General features: G+C 43.4%; 1 protein-coding gene across 2 annotated transcripts in view; it reads right to left on the reverse strand.

Annotated features, from left to right (window-relative positions):
* col12a1b (collagen, type XII, alpha 1b) overlaps positions 1–16,959 on the reverse strand; it is an 85,033-nt gene that overhangs the window by 42,569 nt on the left and 25,505 nt on the right. For both annotated transcript variants that reach the window (XM_079290749.1, XM_079290750.1), the window contains exons 19-31: positions 14,511–14,640; positions 13,213–13,352; positions 10,818–10,950; positions 10,679–10,696; positions 9,104–9,243; positions 4,871–5,000; positions 4,200–4,339; positions 3,798–3,927; positions 3,197–3,336; positions 2,976–3,105; positions 2,745–2,884; positions 616–745; positions 243–382 (exon numbers count right to left, since the gene is read on the reverse strand). In XM_079290749.1, coding sequence (XP_079146875.1) covers positions 243–382; positions 616–745; positions 2,745–2,884; positions 2,976–3,105; positions 3,197–3,336; positions 3,798–3,927; positions 4,200–4,339; positions 4,871–5,000; positions 9,104–9,243; positions 10,679–10,696; positions 10,818–10,950; positions 13,213–13,352; positions 14,511–14,640 — 1,641 coding nt within the window. The remainder of the gene's footprint in view (positions 1–242; positions 383–615; positions 746–2,744; positions 2,885–2,975; positions 3,106–3,196; positions 3,337–3,797; positions 3,928–4,199; positions 4,340–4,870; positions 5,001–9,103; positions 9,244–10,678; positions 10,697–10,817; positions 10,951–13,212; positions 13,353–14,510; positions 14,641–16,959) is intronic.

Consider the following 16,959-nt stretch of genomic DNA (forward strand, 5'->3'; position numbering starts at 1 on the left):
GAGGAAGAAGAAGGAGAAGAAAAAGATGAGGAAACCATCTAATCAGACGAGGAAGAAAAAGGAGGAGAAGAAGAAGATGATGATGAAGAAGAAGAAGAAGATGATGATGAAGAAGAATCCCTCCCTCAGAGTTCTGCTCATGAAGTGAGTCTTCGTCTTCCAGTAGAGACCACCTTGTCTGAGGAGTCGTGTTGAACCCGGTTCTACTTTTCACAGAGCGGATGATGAAGATGCGGTCTCACCACGTCCTGCTGTCCTCCGGCAGCCGGCAGCCAGCTCACGATGTACTCGCGTACGTTCCCCTCGGCGGCCTCCCAGCGGACGTTCAGGGTGCTGGTGCTGGGATCGGTCACCTGCAGGTTCCTCGCAAAACCCAGCGGCTCTGAGCGGAGACACGGAAACAAGGAAGACGGATTTGGTTGTGTTCGGATCGGAGCGTCTTTTTCTGTCTCTCTTTCTTTGACCCTTCAGACGCCATCAACTGCCCCGAAGGGTTAGGGTTAGCTGTCGCTCAGTGAGACGTTCAGGTGCTTCTTCGCGGTTCACGGAAGCACTTGAACTTCCATGAAAACCCGTAAATACCACACAGCCAACAGCTCACGTCCAGGTACTCACTCGTCCTCCCGTCGTCGGTCAGGCTGGGCCCGTCTCCCTCGGCGTAGACGGGGACCACGGTGACGGTGTAGCGGGTGTTCGGCAGCAGCTTCTCCAGGACGGTTGTGGTGGTGCTCTCCGACACTTGCTCCTGCAAAACAACAAAAACACAAGCGGTGAAGTCAACACACTGCCTCTGAAAGACAAACCTTCCCCACGAGGATCGGAAGAGTCACAATACTTTGTGCTGGAAGTTCTGAATATTTTATGACGCTATGGATTATTGTTGCTGATGTTTTAGGGCAGAACAGTCTCTTGAAATGGTATTTAGATGCTCCACTGAAACCAGTTTACAAAGTGAACTGGTTACATTTACATGTACACTTAATTAATATATTTCATTTATTATATTTATGTTTAACTTTCGGGGAAAATATACTGAAATGACTGTCAAACAAATGAGCATGAAAATAACAGAAAATACAAATGTGAAAATCTTTGTTTTGTTTTTACTTTTTTCCATTTTCTGTAAAATGTACCGTAATCATAAATCACTAACTCAAATAATTCCTGGTATTTCACGATCGACATTCAAACTCCTCTGCTAAAGACGTTAATTGGGCGTTAAAGTGACGTCATCGGCGGAGAGAAATGAAGTGTTTCCAAACAGACAGATCAGTCAGCTGGTTCACAGGAGCGTCAGATTACCAGGACACGTACTTATTCTCTCCAGATATGTGAAGCCACGCAGCGATGACGGACGCGCTCTTGCACACAGATTTGGGAGCTGTTGTGTTGCATGCTGGGATTATCCTGTCAAGAAGCACGACGCCACCAAATCCCTGCTGAGAGCTTTGACCGTTTTGTTTCTTTTGAAGAATTCAAACAAAGTCTGACAGCTTTTTATTAGCTTCTGCTGCTACATTTCAACATGCAGTGTTTGTAGAACCTGGATCGTGTATTCTCTTAATTAATTCTGGAAATTTGTCCATATTATTACATTTTTAAAGCGAGCTTTGAAAGCTTTCCCCTGACTCACAGTTTAAGCCGGGTTAACATCCTCATTGGACACTCAGAAGAGCATGCCGTCCCTATGAGAGAACACATCACTGAGCAGCAAAGACATTTGAAACTTTAACATTTTCTAGATTAAAAGCAGCAGACTGCAACAGCCAATCAGAAGACGACACTGGCCTGAACCCAGCTGATCTCTAAGAGCCATGATGAGCTCAGCTCGTCTTGATTTAAGTTAACTTGACTAAACTCAGGTTAACTCGACTAAACTCAGGTTAACTCGACTAAACTCAGGTTAACTCGACTAAACTCAGGTTAACTCGACTAAACTCAGGTTAACTCGACTAAACTCAGGTTAACTCATCTAAACTCAGGTTAACTCATCTAAACTCAGGTTACCTCGACTAAACTCAGGTTAACGCGACTAAACTCAGGTTAACTCGACTAAACTCAGGTTAACGTGACTAAACTTAGGTTAACTCAACTAAACTCAGGTTAACGTGACTAAACTCAGGTTAACGTGACTAAACTCAGGTTAACGTGACTAAACTCAGGTTAACTTGACTAAACTCAGGTTAACTCAACTAAACTCAGGTTACCTCGACTAAACTCAGGTTAACGCGACTAAACTCAGGTTAACTCGACAAAACTCAGGTTAACGTGACTAAACTCAGGTTAACGTGACTAAACTCAGGTTAACTTGACTAAACTCAGGTTAACTCGACTAAACTCAGGTTAACTCGACTAAACTCAGGTTAACTCGACTAAACTCAGGTTAACTCGACTAAACTCAGGTTAACTTGACTAAACTCAGGTCAACTCATCTAAACTCAGGTTAACGTGACTAAACTCAGGTTAACTTGACTAAACTCAGGTTAACTTGACTACACAAAACTAAACTCTGCCTTTATTCGTAACTTCCCATGTTTTGTAATTTGTCATATTTCAGAAATAAATCTCACTGTTTTCTGTTAATACACCGTTTGTTGTTAAATTCATTGAATCAATACAAATGTATATATTAATGATAAAAGTATAGAATTAGTGATTTAGTTGTTTTGTATTTTTACAGTTAGACCTAGCCGCCATATTTCATTTCAGATGTTTCTGCAAACTAAACAAAAAGAGGATCTCACCACGATCTCCATCCCTCCATCTACAGGAACGTAGATGACTTTGTAGCCCTGGACGTTGCCATCAGCAGGGTTCCAGGTGACGGTGAGCGTGGTGATGGTCGGGCTGGTCACCTTCATGTTGCCCACTCCGCCCAAAGGCACTGGGAGCGGGAAAATGATTGTTCTTAAATGATTGTAATAATCCAAATATATTTGACTTTAAAAAAGCTGATACAATTAAGAGTAACTTACGCGTCTTCCCGTTCTCCGCCTGCCGTCTCCCCTCCCTGGCTGGGTAGACCGGTAACACCGACACCGTGTACGGCGTGTCTGGCATCAGGTTCCTGAGGATGATGTTGGTGGTGCCTGCAGGAACTTGTTCCTGTTTACAGAGACGGACAACATAAAGTCCTTCAGACGGTTGGCCTTCCGTGTCGGGTTTTAGTCCTCAGAGGTGTTTCAAAGAGTCTCACCATCTCCTCTCGGCCACCAGCAGCCGGCACAAAGAAGACCTTGTACAGGCGAACGGCTCCGTCAGCCGGGTCCCAGTTCACAGTCAGAGAGGTCATGGTGGGGTCCGTCACCCGCAGGTTCTTCACTCCTCCCAGCGGCCCTGAACAAGGAGACGGTCCGGTTGGTCGTGAGGTTTTAAGAGAGTATTTTAACATTGTGAGATGAAACCAATCTGCTTTCATCATGACTGCATTATGTTTAAGGTGACAGAGTTACTGAGTCAGGGAGGAAGTAAAGCGACTGGTGACCATAACACACTAAATCAATTGTTACGGTCACGACAGTCCAGGAAACGTAACTTAACACAAGTTCACTGAACTCAGCTCAAGTTAACTTGATATAAGTTAACCCGACTAAACTCAGGTTAATTAGGCTCCAGTAAACTGAAAACATGGATTTTAAATCTATCTTTTAATCAGAATAAAGACTTTTTTTGGTATGTATGACATTTTGTGCTTGTTTATTTGTATGGACGACCTAATCCTTTCTTGTCCGACGCTGCATCTGAAGGGACTTTATTAAACTGGATGAACTTTAGTGTAGCTTAGTGTTCGGTCTTACTCGTCTTTCCGTTCTCAGACATCGTCTTTCCGTCCCCGACGGCGTAAACCGGCACCAGAGAGACGCTGTAGAGGGTGTCGGGCTGCAAGCCTCTCAGGATGGTGTTGGTTGTTCCTGCAGACACTGTTTCCTGAGATCAACAACAAAATCACAACAATTAGCTGCTTCCAAACCCAGACAGAGCAACGAGCAGTAACGATGGAAGGTTCGTGTTGAGAACAGCAGCATCAGCAGCTTTCAGTGTGCCTTAGAGCGGTGCAGGTAACCTTCAAAGTCTCCCGTCCAGTGATGCTCCCACTGGTTGTGGTGGGCTAGCCCGAGGGCGGTTTGACTTGAGCCAAATGAAAACTGCTGAATACTGAGGGTTCAGGTTCACCACCGACAGTCGTCCTATTGTCCTACCGTGCTCTCGGCTCCTCCGGCGGCGGGAACATACAGGACTTTGTACTCCTTCACTCGGCCCTCGGCGGGCTCCCAGCGCACGTTCAGCGTGGTCATGGTGGGGTTCAACACCTGCAGGGTCCTCACTCCGCCCAGAGGCTCTGACAGAGCAGGAACACAGGTGCGTCATCAGCAAAGAGTCGGTTTATTTACTCAAGTGCTGCGACTTCACTTCAACACATCTATTTTGGCAGATTGTCTCTTGTAGGGCTCAGCAATGTATCGATATTATATTATATATGATATAGACATCATGATATGACTCCAGGTACCGGCTAGGTATTTATTTTCCTGCTTTCATAGGCTGCACAACAGGAGAGTGATGTCATTTCATGAACTTAACAGACCACTCTAGCTGTTTTATTGTATGAGTCATTATGTCCACATGACTGATGGTGATTCAGCAGCAATCTCACTGTGCAAATATGTTGTGAAAGCAACATCGGTCACCTCTACAATATAATCGCAATGTCGATATCGAGGTAGTTGCTCAAACACATTGTGATATTCGGTCAAAATAAAGCAAACACAATCATGACTTTTGCTCAAGTGGTGGATGGGAAAGGTTTGACTTGTTAACAGAAATATGAAGCAGCGCCTGCAGCACAGTGAGGACTACGTCCTTCTCTTACTGGTGTGTCCTTCCCCGCTGATGTCTCTGCTGACCCCGGTGGGGTACGCGGCGGCCACGGTGACGGAGTACGTGGTGTCGGGCTCCAGCTTCTGCAGGGTGACGCTGGTCTTCTTCCCTCCGACCTGCGTCTGTTCACAGGAAACACGTCAGGATCATTTCCTCTCTACAGACTCGTCTCTGGCAGTGAGTGATGTCACAGCACTGACATGTCGGAAGTCAAGAAAAACTAAAGAAGTTACAAAAGATCAAACAAAAGCTGTAAATACAAACATGGAATCATCATTTAGCAGGATTAGTTCATTCAAGGCTGTTCCTTCCTCTAGTCTTCAACATCATAACATTGGACTTTTTTTAATTCTAACACAATAAAATAATATATGTTACGCTGCATCCGAGTGCTTTTAGTTTACTTCAGTACTTTTACACTGTTACGGTGTTTAAAAGGGTTCATTTAGTTCACAAAAGTCACCAAATGACACAAACACAGTAACAGTGGGCGGAGTCTGGTGTGTTTGTAGAGATCACATGTTCTCCTGTCTGGTTCTATAAACTCTTCTCCTGCAGTAGAACCCTGACTGTGGAGAAGAAGCTCACACACACACACTCCTAAACATCTTTCCCTTTAATGTTCCGTCATCACTCATTCCTGCTGTCGTCGCTCAGTCTTCCAGAAACTAAACTAAAACTCTGAAAAGCACAAAAGCTCTCAGAGTGTCGTGTTCTGGAGAGCGATCTTCCGTTTCTGAGGACAAGATGTCAGCAAACTATTGACGTTGTTGAAACATAAGTCAAATATTTCTCTCGCAGGGAATCCAAGTCGGCCTTTGGGGAAAATCCTGAGCAAACAACTGCGATGTGAGTCAGTAAACACGTCTCTGGAGGCAGTAAACAGAGAGGACCGCGAGGCCGTGACGTCTCCTTCACACCAGTATCACAGGTATGTCGTCGAACGTTTCATCTCTTGGACATTTTGTTGACAGGACTGAGCTGCTTCATGACACTCAATTCATCACAGACGTCATATCATCACACATGTGTTGCTGCTTCTTTTTTAACAACAAATAAAGGAATTTGTCTATTTATTCTGAATTCATTCGATAAACTATTTTAAAAACCAGATTTTCCTCATCCCGTTGGATCCGACTGAAGACTCAAATCTTTAAAAACACAAATACATCCTCCTGAAACAGCTGCTCGCTGTACTTTTGAATTAAACGAAGATGATCGGGGACTATTTTCAGCGGCGGATGAGTCCACGTTTGGTGCTCGAGTGAGTATTGGTCAGTAAACTACAGAGTGTGTGTACAGTGAGGCTCATTGATGTGTTTGAATGGCGTAGAAAGAGTTTAACAGAAAAAACAGACTTGGTGGAGGAGTGAAGCACGGGACGAGGAAGGAACCACGAACAACGGGAGGGGATCTGCATCACTGGGCGGACACAGACATCGTTCTTCACTTGGCAGAGGTCTGAGCTCTCCGAGTGCTCTTCTCGTTCTTCATATTTTCATCTCTGTGGGTGTCCAGTCTGATTCATTCCACAGAGATCTACAGGAAGACCACCGGGCCACAGCTATCCTTCTTCTCCACAGAACCTTCAGAACAGTAGTTTTCCATGATGTTCATTGAGCTTTTGGGAGCAGGGAGGAAACCCTGAGCTCATCCGGCACAAACAAACAAACCCGTCTGGCTTCACACGACTGCAGTCGCAGAGAAAAGCCCGGCGATGACGACCCGACCCCGGATGCTCTGTCTTCTGGTGTACACACATCTGAGGGCTGCACAGACCCATCAGACGTGGCACTCTTCCCCTCCGACACGTTGTTTGGGTGAAACGCTGTCATAACATCTCAAGAGACACGAGAAGAGATTTGTAACTCCTTGAAATTCTCTCTCATGCGGCCCACACACTTTTTCCTTTCAACTCGTTTCCTGAGCTTCATCGCCGGCGAGTCATCGCGCAGGAATGCGAGCTGCCGCACAGTCGCTGCCCGAGAGCGTCAGAATGTGACGGAGAATCTGAACTCCTTCAGGATCTCGAGAGTTCACCTTTCATCTCCAACTCCTTCTGTAAACACTGAAGTCTGTTCTGTGATTTATTGAATGTTTTTAGTCAAAAAGAGTTGAGATCACAGAGAACGCTGCCTTGAAAAGATGCACACACGATCAGGGGAAAGGTCGGGATGAAACGACATGCCGGCGATCACATTCCTTTCAAGGACAACGCGTGTTTAGCTTTGAACAGAACGAGTCCACTTCTTCTTGAGACTCTACTGATACTTCACTTCCATCTTTACATTCGGGAGACTTTCTACATGTCATCCGTTGTGTCTCAGAGGAAATACTCTACGTTTCTTTCTCAACCGCGTTTATCCAACAGTCGGACGATTCTTAAAACACAACTTTTGTAAAAGAAGTTAAAAGGTCTATTTGTTGTCTATTCATGAAAACGTATTTTGCAGAGAACTCCAAAAAGCACCTTTGTTTGCTGACTTTTTTGAAACAATGTTTTACCTGTAAAGCAAACACACACATACTTCTGTTTTCTTTCACTGTTAAATATTATCTAAACAATATCAAGCCAACTATTCCTGCAAAACAGTGAGTAATATTGTGAGTTTTGGCAGCAAAAAAAGGTGAATTAGTCCAAGAAGACCTCACTGAAAGTGGAGATACAAGAGAGCGCTTTCTTCACAATAAGTGCTTTAAGTTTCCTTTAAGATGAATGCTGATGCTTGCATACTTTAACATGAACACATGATAAACTGTATGGGACGTTTAGCTGTGATGGAGTTGACTCTTTCTTCCACCTCTGCTGTCCTGTGTGCTGAATACAGACTCGTGTTTATTCAACTTTTTGTCTTAAACATTCCTACCTTCAAATGATCCATTTTATAAAACCACATGAGGATGACGCAGTGTTTGCCTTTTACTCCTTTCAGCTTCATTTCCTGCAGTTTTATGTCTTTTCTGAAGGGCCAGAGGAGACTTCAGACAGTTTAAGCGTAATTGATTTGTTTCTATATGTGCGCTGGGACTCGTATTACAAACTCTTCTGACAGATTTAAAGCTCCCCATCACATTGATGTATCCATCAGTCTGCCGGAGATGTTCCCGGCACCACCGCACCCCGAATAGACTCGAACAAAACCTCAGACTTTAGGAGCGTATGAGGAAAATCCACCCTAAAAAGGAATTCAGTCATATTGTTCCTCTAATCCTGTACAAACACACGATACAGTGTTCTACACAGCAACGTGTTGATGGGAGAGAAATACATTTTACAAAAGAGTCCTTGAGCTGAAGGGTGTGAAAAGTTAGATAAACATTTGAGATCTCAGCAGTCGCTCGATTGTTCACCGTCGGTGGAGCAGCTCCAGCTTTGGTCTCCGGAGACAACGAAGAGTCAAGTGATCGTGTGTGTGTTTAGGATGACAGTATTTTATGTGAGCTCTGTTATAATTTATACAATTAGATTTACATTTTAGATTTCAGAAGACTCTGGTCTAACCGGAATTATGGAGTCATAAAATACATAAACTCAATTATTTTTAGTTTAATTGTTAAAAAGCTATTTCACACTCTTCTATTTTCTGAATTCCATTTCATTTTTTTGTTTTATTTGTATTGAGCGAAATAAAATGAAGCATACAGTATTTTATGTTGTCTGCCTTTTTCCATATTACTCATCATATAATATTATTATATCAAATTAATGTACATTCACAGATGATATAAAAGATGTGGGATTATATTTTGAGATTGTGACAGTCCCAAAAATAAGCAAATAAAAAAGAGAAAGGAACATTTTTCAAAAAATAAATATTTAACTTGAATTAAAAAAAAATGTAATGAAATAAAATATAAAAATTGACAAAAATAAAATAAATGTGTATCCTAAATACAATTTAAACAATTCTCAATCGAATAGAAACATAAGGCAGTGTGGGAACATTGATCTTCCCCTTGTCTTCTTTATCTTCTTAAAACATTCCTGTTTCTTGAGGTCTTTTTAATATTGTTATAAATGCATTTCTATTCCTCATACGCAGCACTTTTAACTGCCTTAGTGTTTGAAAGGTGCTTGATGAAAACATACAAAAAACATGATTTCTCTCTTCCTGTTTTTCTCCCCAAATTTAGATTTCTAAAGTCAAATGTTTCTACGTATGCTGATGACAGCGCTGTGTTTACGTCCCAAAAGAAGATCCTGTAAAATGAGCAGTGAACTCACTGTGTGAGGCTCGCCTCCAGCGACGGGCTTGTAGGTGATCTTGTAGTTCTGGACGGCGCCGGGGGCGGCGTCCCACTTCACCGTCAGCGCCGACGTGGTGGCGTTGAAAACCCTCAAGTTCCGAGGAGGCTGAGCCGGCACTGAGGGCACACGGATAGTTCCAGTGAGACAAACAGAAAGATCAGCGATGGTTTAGCGATGGCGATGGAGACGACGATGACGATGGTGAAGATGAAGATGGCAGTGATGGTGACGCTCCAACAATCTTGCAGGTCACAAAAAGCTAGAAACGGTCATTTTTAGGATGGAAGCAGCAAAAGAGAAGAAGCAGCGTGAAGCTTGAGGTCAGCAACTTTCCATTCAAATCATTCGTCTCAACATCAATAGATATTAACAGCTGTTCTTCCTCGCTACAGTTAGAGCCGAATATGCCTTCAAATTAAAAACTGACCCGTCAATATTTGGGATGTACGGGTAACAACCAACCAACCAACATATTTTGAAAGGGTGATTGTCGTTGTTTTTTTTAAGTCACAGGGTCTCGATAAGAATTGAATTGTTGAATTAAAAGTTGACTGAGCCTCAACCCGACAGCAGCAACACTGTACAACAATGCAACAACATGCAACATCATTAGCGTGATGACCGAGGTGAACTCTGATGAAGGGTGACGTGATGACATGACAACAGAAACGTTAAAGATGACAAGATGGTGACGGACGGGGAACAGAACCAAAAGGACTGATGGTGGCATTAGAACGTTCACATGGATGGATGGAGGATGACGCGTCTACTTTCACACTGTTTGCATTTAAAGCTCCGAGTCTACGTTCACACCACATTCTACTGCAACGTCTACCGGGAGCTGCATCTGGAAAAACAATCAGCAAACGTTGATTTCTATCACCTTAGTTGACGCAACAAGATGGAAACAGAGAACCTTAATGTTCAGAGTTCAGATACAAATGCTGTGCTTTAGTTTTAAAACCTTCTATGCAACATGTAAAACATTAAATACAAATGTCAGTTACATGGCCGTAGTAGCGAGCTAACAAACTAGCGCTGCCTATAATTGTTATTTTAGGAAGCTGTTGCATCATCACGTATGGATATAGGCTACCATTTAATAATGAATGCAGTTATTGTAAAAAGGTTCCCCGAAACAGAATAACCGATACAATTATTAATTTCAATACATAAAATGATGGTAAATAATAATTCACAACGTGTCCTGATGTAACAAAATAATAATAGAAGTGGCAAGTCCGGTCCTCCACCAAGTTCTCTGTTTCCTATATCAGGACACTTCAGAGTGCATGACTATGTTCATTCAATTAAAAACTCAACTCAACATGGTCAGATATTATTCAGCGAAGCCGCCAGTAATCAACAAGCGCTGATCGGCCGGGTTGCTTGTGGTGTGAACGCACAGAGAACCACTGAAATGCACAAAACATGCAGTCGAGAGGACGGAGTGCGATTCCGTTAACGGCGTCCCTCATGGGCCGCGTTACCGTTCGACACACAACATGGACACTACAATGAGAAGGAACCCGTCCTTCTCTGTTGACATACCATCCGGAGCCTTCAACACTACAGAGAGACGTCGAGAAAACAGCATCGTTATTATCGTTTCACAGTGAGCAACATCTGCGAGTGTACAACGTGTTTTTTAGGGCGCTTGTAGAGTGACGTGGGTGACGTGGGTGCTTACACGTGCGCTCGCTTCCCATCAGGTCCTCGCTCTCCGACTCGTCGGGGTAGATGGCCGTGACGGTGACGGAGTATTCGGTGTCCGGGTCCAAGTTTGGCAGGACGTGGGAGATGTCGTCGTTGTCCTTAATGGTCTGGTGACGGACACAGAGCAAGAAGAAGAAGACGATTAACAGCGTTTTACTGTCGGCTCCTTTATATTTCATGAAGACACTTTGTGCCATCCTCTGCAGGAACTCTGAGGAGTCACCTCGCTCACCAAGAGAACAAAGACGTCATGCAGACGTGTTTCCTTCTATCTATGTCGTCCAAATTCACACGGTCAAGATGGTGATCGAGATCCAACATGGCAACAGTCAAAACGTCAAACTCAAGCCTACAAAACCTCTGTCCACACACCAATGGGTGACTACGTGAAGGTCTTATCGAGTCTATGCTTCTCAGGGCCCATCAGGTCTATCCAACATGCATACGCTGGAGGAGCCGGCGCTCGAACCGCCGATCCTCCTGATGGAAGGACGAGCCGCTCCACCTCTGAGCCCCAGAAGTCACCTGACAATCACTACCTGCTTCTTCCAACTGAAACAACAGCCCTTGATTGAAATTCTTGACTGCTGAACAAAGACAACAAGAGTTTGAATGAATCTTCTCCTGCACTGCGTTTCATGTGCACTCGACCTCCGAGACGTGAAGCTTCTTAGCAGCATTTCCATCGGCCAATACAGAAGATCTGGAGTTGGTGAAGTAAGGCTGTAATGAACACCCTGGTATGGATTTCATTCACACACGTTTGTGCTGAAGCGTGTGTCGGCAAAACGTGCCCAAAATATAACATGAAGAAAACAAAGAGAGCATTACTGTTGCTTCAACTGAACTGCTTTTTTCCTTGAGTCTTGAAAGTGGTTTTGTGAGGCGTGAAACCACAATGCATCATTCTTATGATCTTCTTCTTCTACTTGAGCAAATCTTTCTTGACAGTTCGACTGTTTCATTTAAACCAAACCAGGTTTGATAATGGTCTACATGAGTGCTGGCCCGTGGTTTGAATCTGGACTCGTTCAGGAAGGTGGACCTGCAGGTGAGTGCTCTTAACCTGAACTCAGCGACAGTTTGTGAATCAGCGGAATGACACACTGTGAGACAACCTTCACCGTTTGTTGATTTAACTCAAGGCAGATGTTTGGTGTCGATGCAGACGGACGAAGCTGTCCAAGCAAAGCTCCTTTGCATATTTCTAGAGAAAGAACTTGGCCGGAGTGTTGATCCAGCTGCTGGAGATGCTTCTTTTTTTACAACGAAGACAGAAGTAAAAGGGGACAAAACAAATACAATCTGGATCAAGTCAACACCGCCATGCGTCTCAGAAACGTTTGGTAAACTTGTCTTTGTCCACCTCAGTTTCCTCTTAGATCTCTTTCACTTTCTTTCAATCGTTTTTGGTAAATTACTGGGAAAACTGAGATTCAGGAACTTTTCCGTCTTGCACCTTTTCACACATGCCTTTGAACAGATGACACTTCTGGACACCAATCGCTATAAAACGCAACAAAAGAAGAAGAAGATGAAGAAGATGGAGCACAGGCCGGACGACGGCAGACATCTGTTCTTATTTTCAGGAACATGATGCACGAGGAGATGTTTTTGTCCGGTGCATCTTGAGAAAAGGAGCTTGTTTGCGAACAGAAAGCTTGTATCGCTTGTTGGTTATTAAGTCCTCAGTGAAAGCATTGGTGTAAGTTGTAAACGTAGCAGATTTAAATCCACCGTCGGCGGAGTCTTATGAGTGGTTCGCTCGCAACTCAGCCGTCCAGAATTTCCCCAGAAATGTGTGGAGATCTTGAGGTTTGGAAACTGGCGATACAGAATCCCTGAATATCGATTGCTGCTCCCTTTGCAGGGACAGTATGCATGTGGGGGAAGGGACTTCAGAAACCCCTTTAAGAGGATCCGCCTGCGCTGCTGATGCGTGAGGGTCTAAAGAAGTTTCATCCACTGATGAGTGGACGAGTTGAGGCTGAAACATGCTCCTCTGAATGTATGAATGGGAACGAAGACATCGGCCAATCAGAGACTCTCACGAGTTAATAATACTGTTTTGTTGACGTGCATCTTTGCACAAACATAATTCCAGCGTTAGAGGTTGAAGGGTTTAGTTCAACGCTCCTTAAGAACTTAAGCATTTCCTGTAACTGTTTGTAACTTTATAAATGCATCACAACGCATTAAGCAGACTTTATTATACACCGACTTAAACCTTTAGGAGAAGATATCACGGGAAACAACAACAAACTTTGACTTCTTGCCATAATCACGTGTTAATGATTGGAAAGGAAAATACAAACTGAAAGACGAAGAATAAGCAAACGGCATTGAAGAAGCAGTTTGTCTAGACTTACAAACATAGCATCCTGCTCCCCCTTCTTGGTCCAGCCGATGCGGTAGAGGGCCACGTCCGGGGCCCCGTGCTGCCATGTGGCCCTGAACGAGGTCTGGGTCACCTCAGACAACTGCAGGTTCTTGGGAGCAGGAACGACATCTGGTCACACAGAAAGAAACAAGGTTACAAGAGTGTCGACCAATTATATGCAGGTGTGTTGTGTTTCGATTTGTGTGTGTGTGGTCTTGTTTTGCTGTCATTGGGAGGACCAGGTTTTAGACCTGGACAGTGAGGACACTTAAAAACGTAGTCTACGGTGACGGTTGGTGCATTTTGTTTCCCTTCACATATTCAGCGGCACGTTGTGTTCATGTTAGACTATTTCTGGTTGGGATGGGGGGTATTTTACTTCTAATTATTCAATCAGCAGCAAGTCAAATAACTGCAGTATTTGCGGGGTGAAGAGTACTTTTTTGTTGTAACGAGTAACGTGACGCAATCATTTTCAATTTGAGTTACGTGGTGGAGGAAACGCTACCACTAACAACTGAAGGATCTTCATCTTACTGTCAGATAATTAATACAATTATGAGGCATAACAGTTTTTTTTTAAGAGTTCTGAATACAACAGCAGCAAGTTTTGAGTATTTTCTCACTCGTCACTCATCACATTCGTCCCATTTTGACCAAGTTTCGATGTAATTGCTCGCTAAACTTTTTGAGAGAAAAAATACAGTTGCATTAACAATCCACAGACTTCCCTGTCACCAGTTTTACTGGAATATATTTCTACTGTATGCAAAATAAAAAGTCAACTTCAACATTTGGACATTTTCACGAGCGAGGAGAACCCTGTAGCAGTGAAATCATTTCGTGAAAATCGCCCCCAAAAATGTATTGAAAATGCAACAGTAACAATGAAAAAACAACAATAATCAACAATGTTTTAAAAGCCCTGACTGGCATTATAATAACATCGTTACTGATGATGTAATAGCTTTCAGGTGAGTTTAATTAATTATTAGTTTAAAGTAACAATAATAATTTTGACGGATAATGAAAAAAATAAAGAGTGCAAGTGTACAAACATTACTGTTGGTGTCATGTACTGAAAACACAATATTTGACACTGATTTCATGTTTGGAAACTCGAGGCTTTCATGTAGAATCTGATATCTACAAAAAGACGGCAGGTGTGTTTTTATTAGAACATGTAATAAACTCAAATACCCAGCAATGGGAGATAAACCCGCCCAACATTTTAAAAAGCTGCAATAAAAATCAATAAGAATACGAGAGTGAAAAGCAGATCCAGACCTGTGATGGCGGTTCCGAGCATCGGGGCTCCGGGTCCCTCGTCGTAGATCGGGGTGACGGCCACGTCGTACTCGGTCTGGGAGATGAGGCTGGACAGGTCCATGGTGGTGATGTCGCCGTTGACTTCGACCTGCCGGTCACAAATGCTAGATATTAAAAACTGAGCTCTGTGGCTAAGGCTGCTCCATCCTCCAAAGTTCTTATTCTAGACATCAAAAATGTTCATTGTTGCATTGAAACACACACAGCGGCAGCCAGAATTCAGACTCATGACCACCGTGCTGTTTCTATAGCGCCACATATCAGTGATATCAGATTCGACAGGATAACACACAGTTTAAACGTGCGTTTTTCATCTTCATCACAAAAATGTGTCAGAATTGTTGGTCAATTTCTCAATCAGGTCAAACATTACAATAAATTGTCAAACTAATTAAAGTAAATGTCGTTTCTATTGTTTGAATAATGTGGTATTATACCACGGGCCCAGTTCTGATTGGCTGTGTGATTAATCTCTAGTAACAGCAGAGTACAACCAGACGCCTACGATGTCTGAAATAAGGCAACTTCCTCCCCTCCTAGTGTTTCCTCTTCTGTAACTGAAGCCTTCATTTACCCGGTGAGGGTCACAGGGAACCAATCTGAACGCCCATAACTGTCTTTATTCTTTAGCCCATACGTTGTGCAATCAACAGTTACTTCACTACGGTAAGTTAAAGGAAAACACTTGACTGTTGCCACTTTAAAGCAACGAGGCTTAGCTGGAGCTCGGAACTAGGGTTATTATTGTAACCAATAAAAAGGCCAGAACAATTTGCACAAATCTAAATATGAACCAGGGAGATTCCTCCTTATGTCATGTGACGCGACCTGATTTCAACACGCTTTCCTTCCTGGATGACGTGTCGGCTGATGTGATATGATCAGAGCTACTAAATGGACCTTGAGGTGAATTTTATTTTTTTACCAAGAATTGCATTTTGTGCTGTTCTTTATGAGCTAGCTGTTGCTTGGCTAAAGTAACATAGGACGTTTGAGATACAGAAACTGAAATCAATGATATTTTCAACAGAAAAGCAAAAGAAAAATATGTTAATTATGTGTTTTTATTTGTTATAAATCAGCAGCTCTGCTGAAGTTATGTGGAAGCTTTTTTTTATGGTTTCATGTGAAACCAACATGTTCACTAAGATGAGCAGCCAGAGATGAATACAAGTGAATAAAGTGGATCTTCGTACGGTCAGAGGAACATCAGGGCAAACGTTTGGCGTATGAACCGCTGATTCACGTCTCGTCAGCAGAGTTTTCCATTTCAGGCATTAATCTAACGTGTGTCTTCTGCAGGGACAGGACGTCTTCAGCGGTTAATCCTTAAGGAGTCGAGCTGCAGCGTGTCATCCATCAGAGCTCTTCTTTGGCGGGGGTGTCCACGGACGGCACCTCCGGCTGCCGATTCATCCCAGACTGTTTGTCCTCCGCCGACAACCAAGTGACAAATGATGAGGACGGAGGAGGAGTGCGCTCCTCTGCCAGCAGACTGCTCTTCTCATGAAGATCGGCCAGCACAGCTGCTGCTGCTGAAACTCCAGACTCGGTCAGGACTTCCTGGTTTCTTTCCCACAACGAAGGTATCGACACTAAAGCTTCGGGCTCGCTGAGGTTTTATTGTTGAACTTACAAACATTTTTCAAACAAGTATTGCAGCGACTGCTACCTGCCAATAGCCTACACTCTTAAAGTGATCTAGATTTTATAGACGGGATTGATGAAGATGTTCCTGCGTGTCTACGAAACCTTCCTAACCCGAGGAAACGTACTGCTTTAGAAGCAAACGGAGGGTTATGTGATGCCAGAATGGAGCCTGTGAAATGTTTAAAGTTCTGGCATTGATTAAACCACAAAAGAACACATGTATTTGGAAGTTTAAGAGGGCTTTTGGATGTAAGTCGACATCATTGGCTCATTTAGTATGCGTCTATCAATGAATATGCTAATTAGGCCGACTGAAGCGTTTGAGCGACATGTTGGCTCGTGCGCGCCGTGATAAATGGACGGAACAGCGTCGGGCTTAATGAAAGTTTTTGTGGGAGTAAAAACATCTGTTTCTCTGGAACATTTTTTTTCAAAACTCTGGAAAAACGACAACCGCAAACTTGAGTCTTCTCTTGCAGTTTGCCGTCAGTTCGACACACGAAGACCCTCTTTTTCAGCTTTTCCTAAACCTAACCGACTGGTTTTGTTGCCTGAACCTAACTTCCTGTGAAGTTTATTTTGAAAGGACACCATGCATGTAACGAGTGTAGTCCCCAGGTATGTGACGAGTGAAACCCTGTCATTGGTGCCCTGCAGGTCTAAATGCTCAGACATGGTGGTGACTTCCCTTCGGATGTAGTTTGTAGCACATAAACAGGTTAAAAACTAGATTTTTCATTGGAGGGGGGGTTTGACT

This window comes from Melanostigma gelatinosum (genome assembly GCF_949748355.1).
Source record: "Melanostigma gelatinosum genome assembly, chromosome: 19".
NCBI classification, from domain to species: domain Eukaryota; kingdom Metazoa; phylum Chordata; class Actinopteri; order Perciformes; family Zoarcidae; genus Melanostigma; species Melanostigma gelatinosum.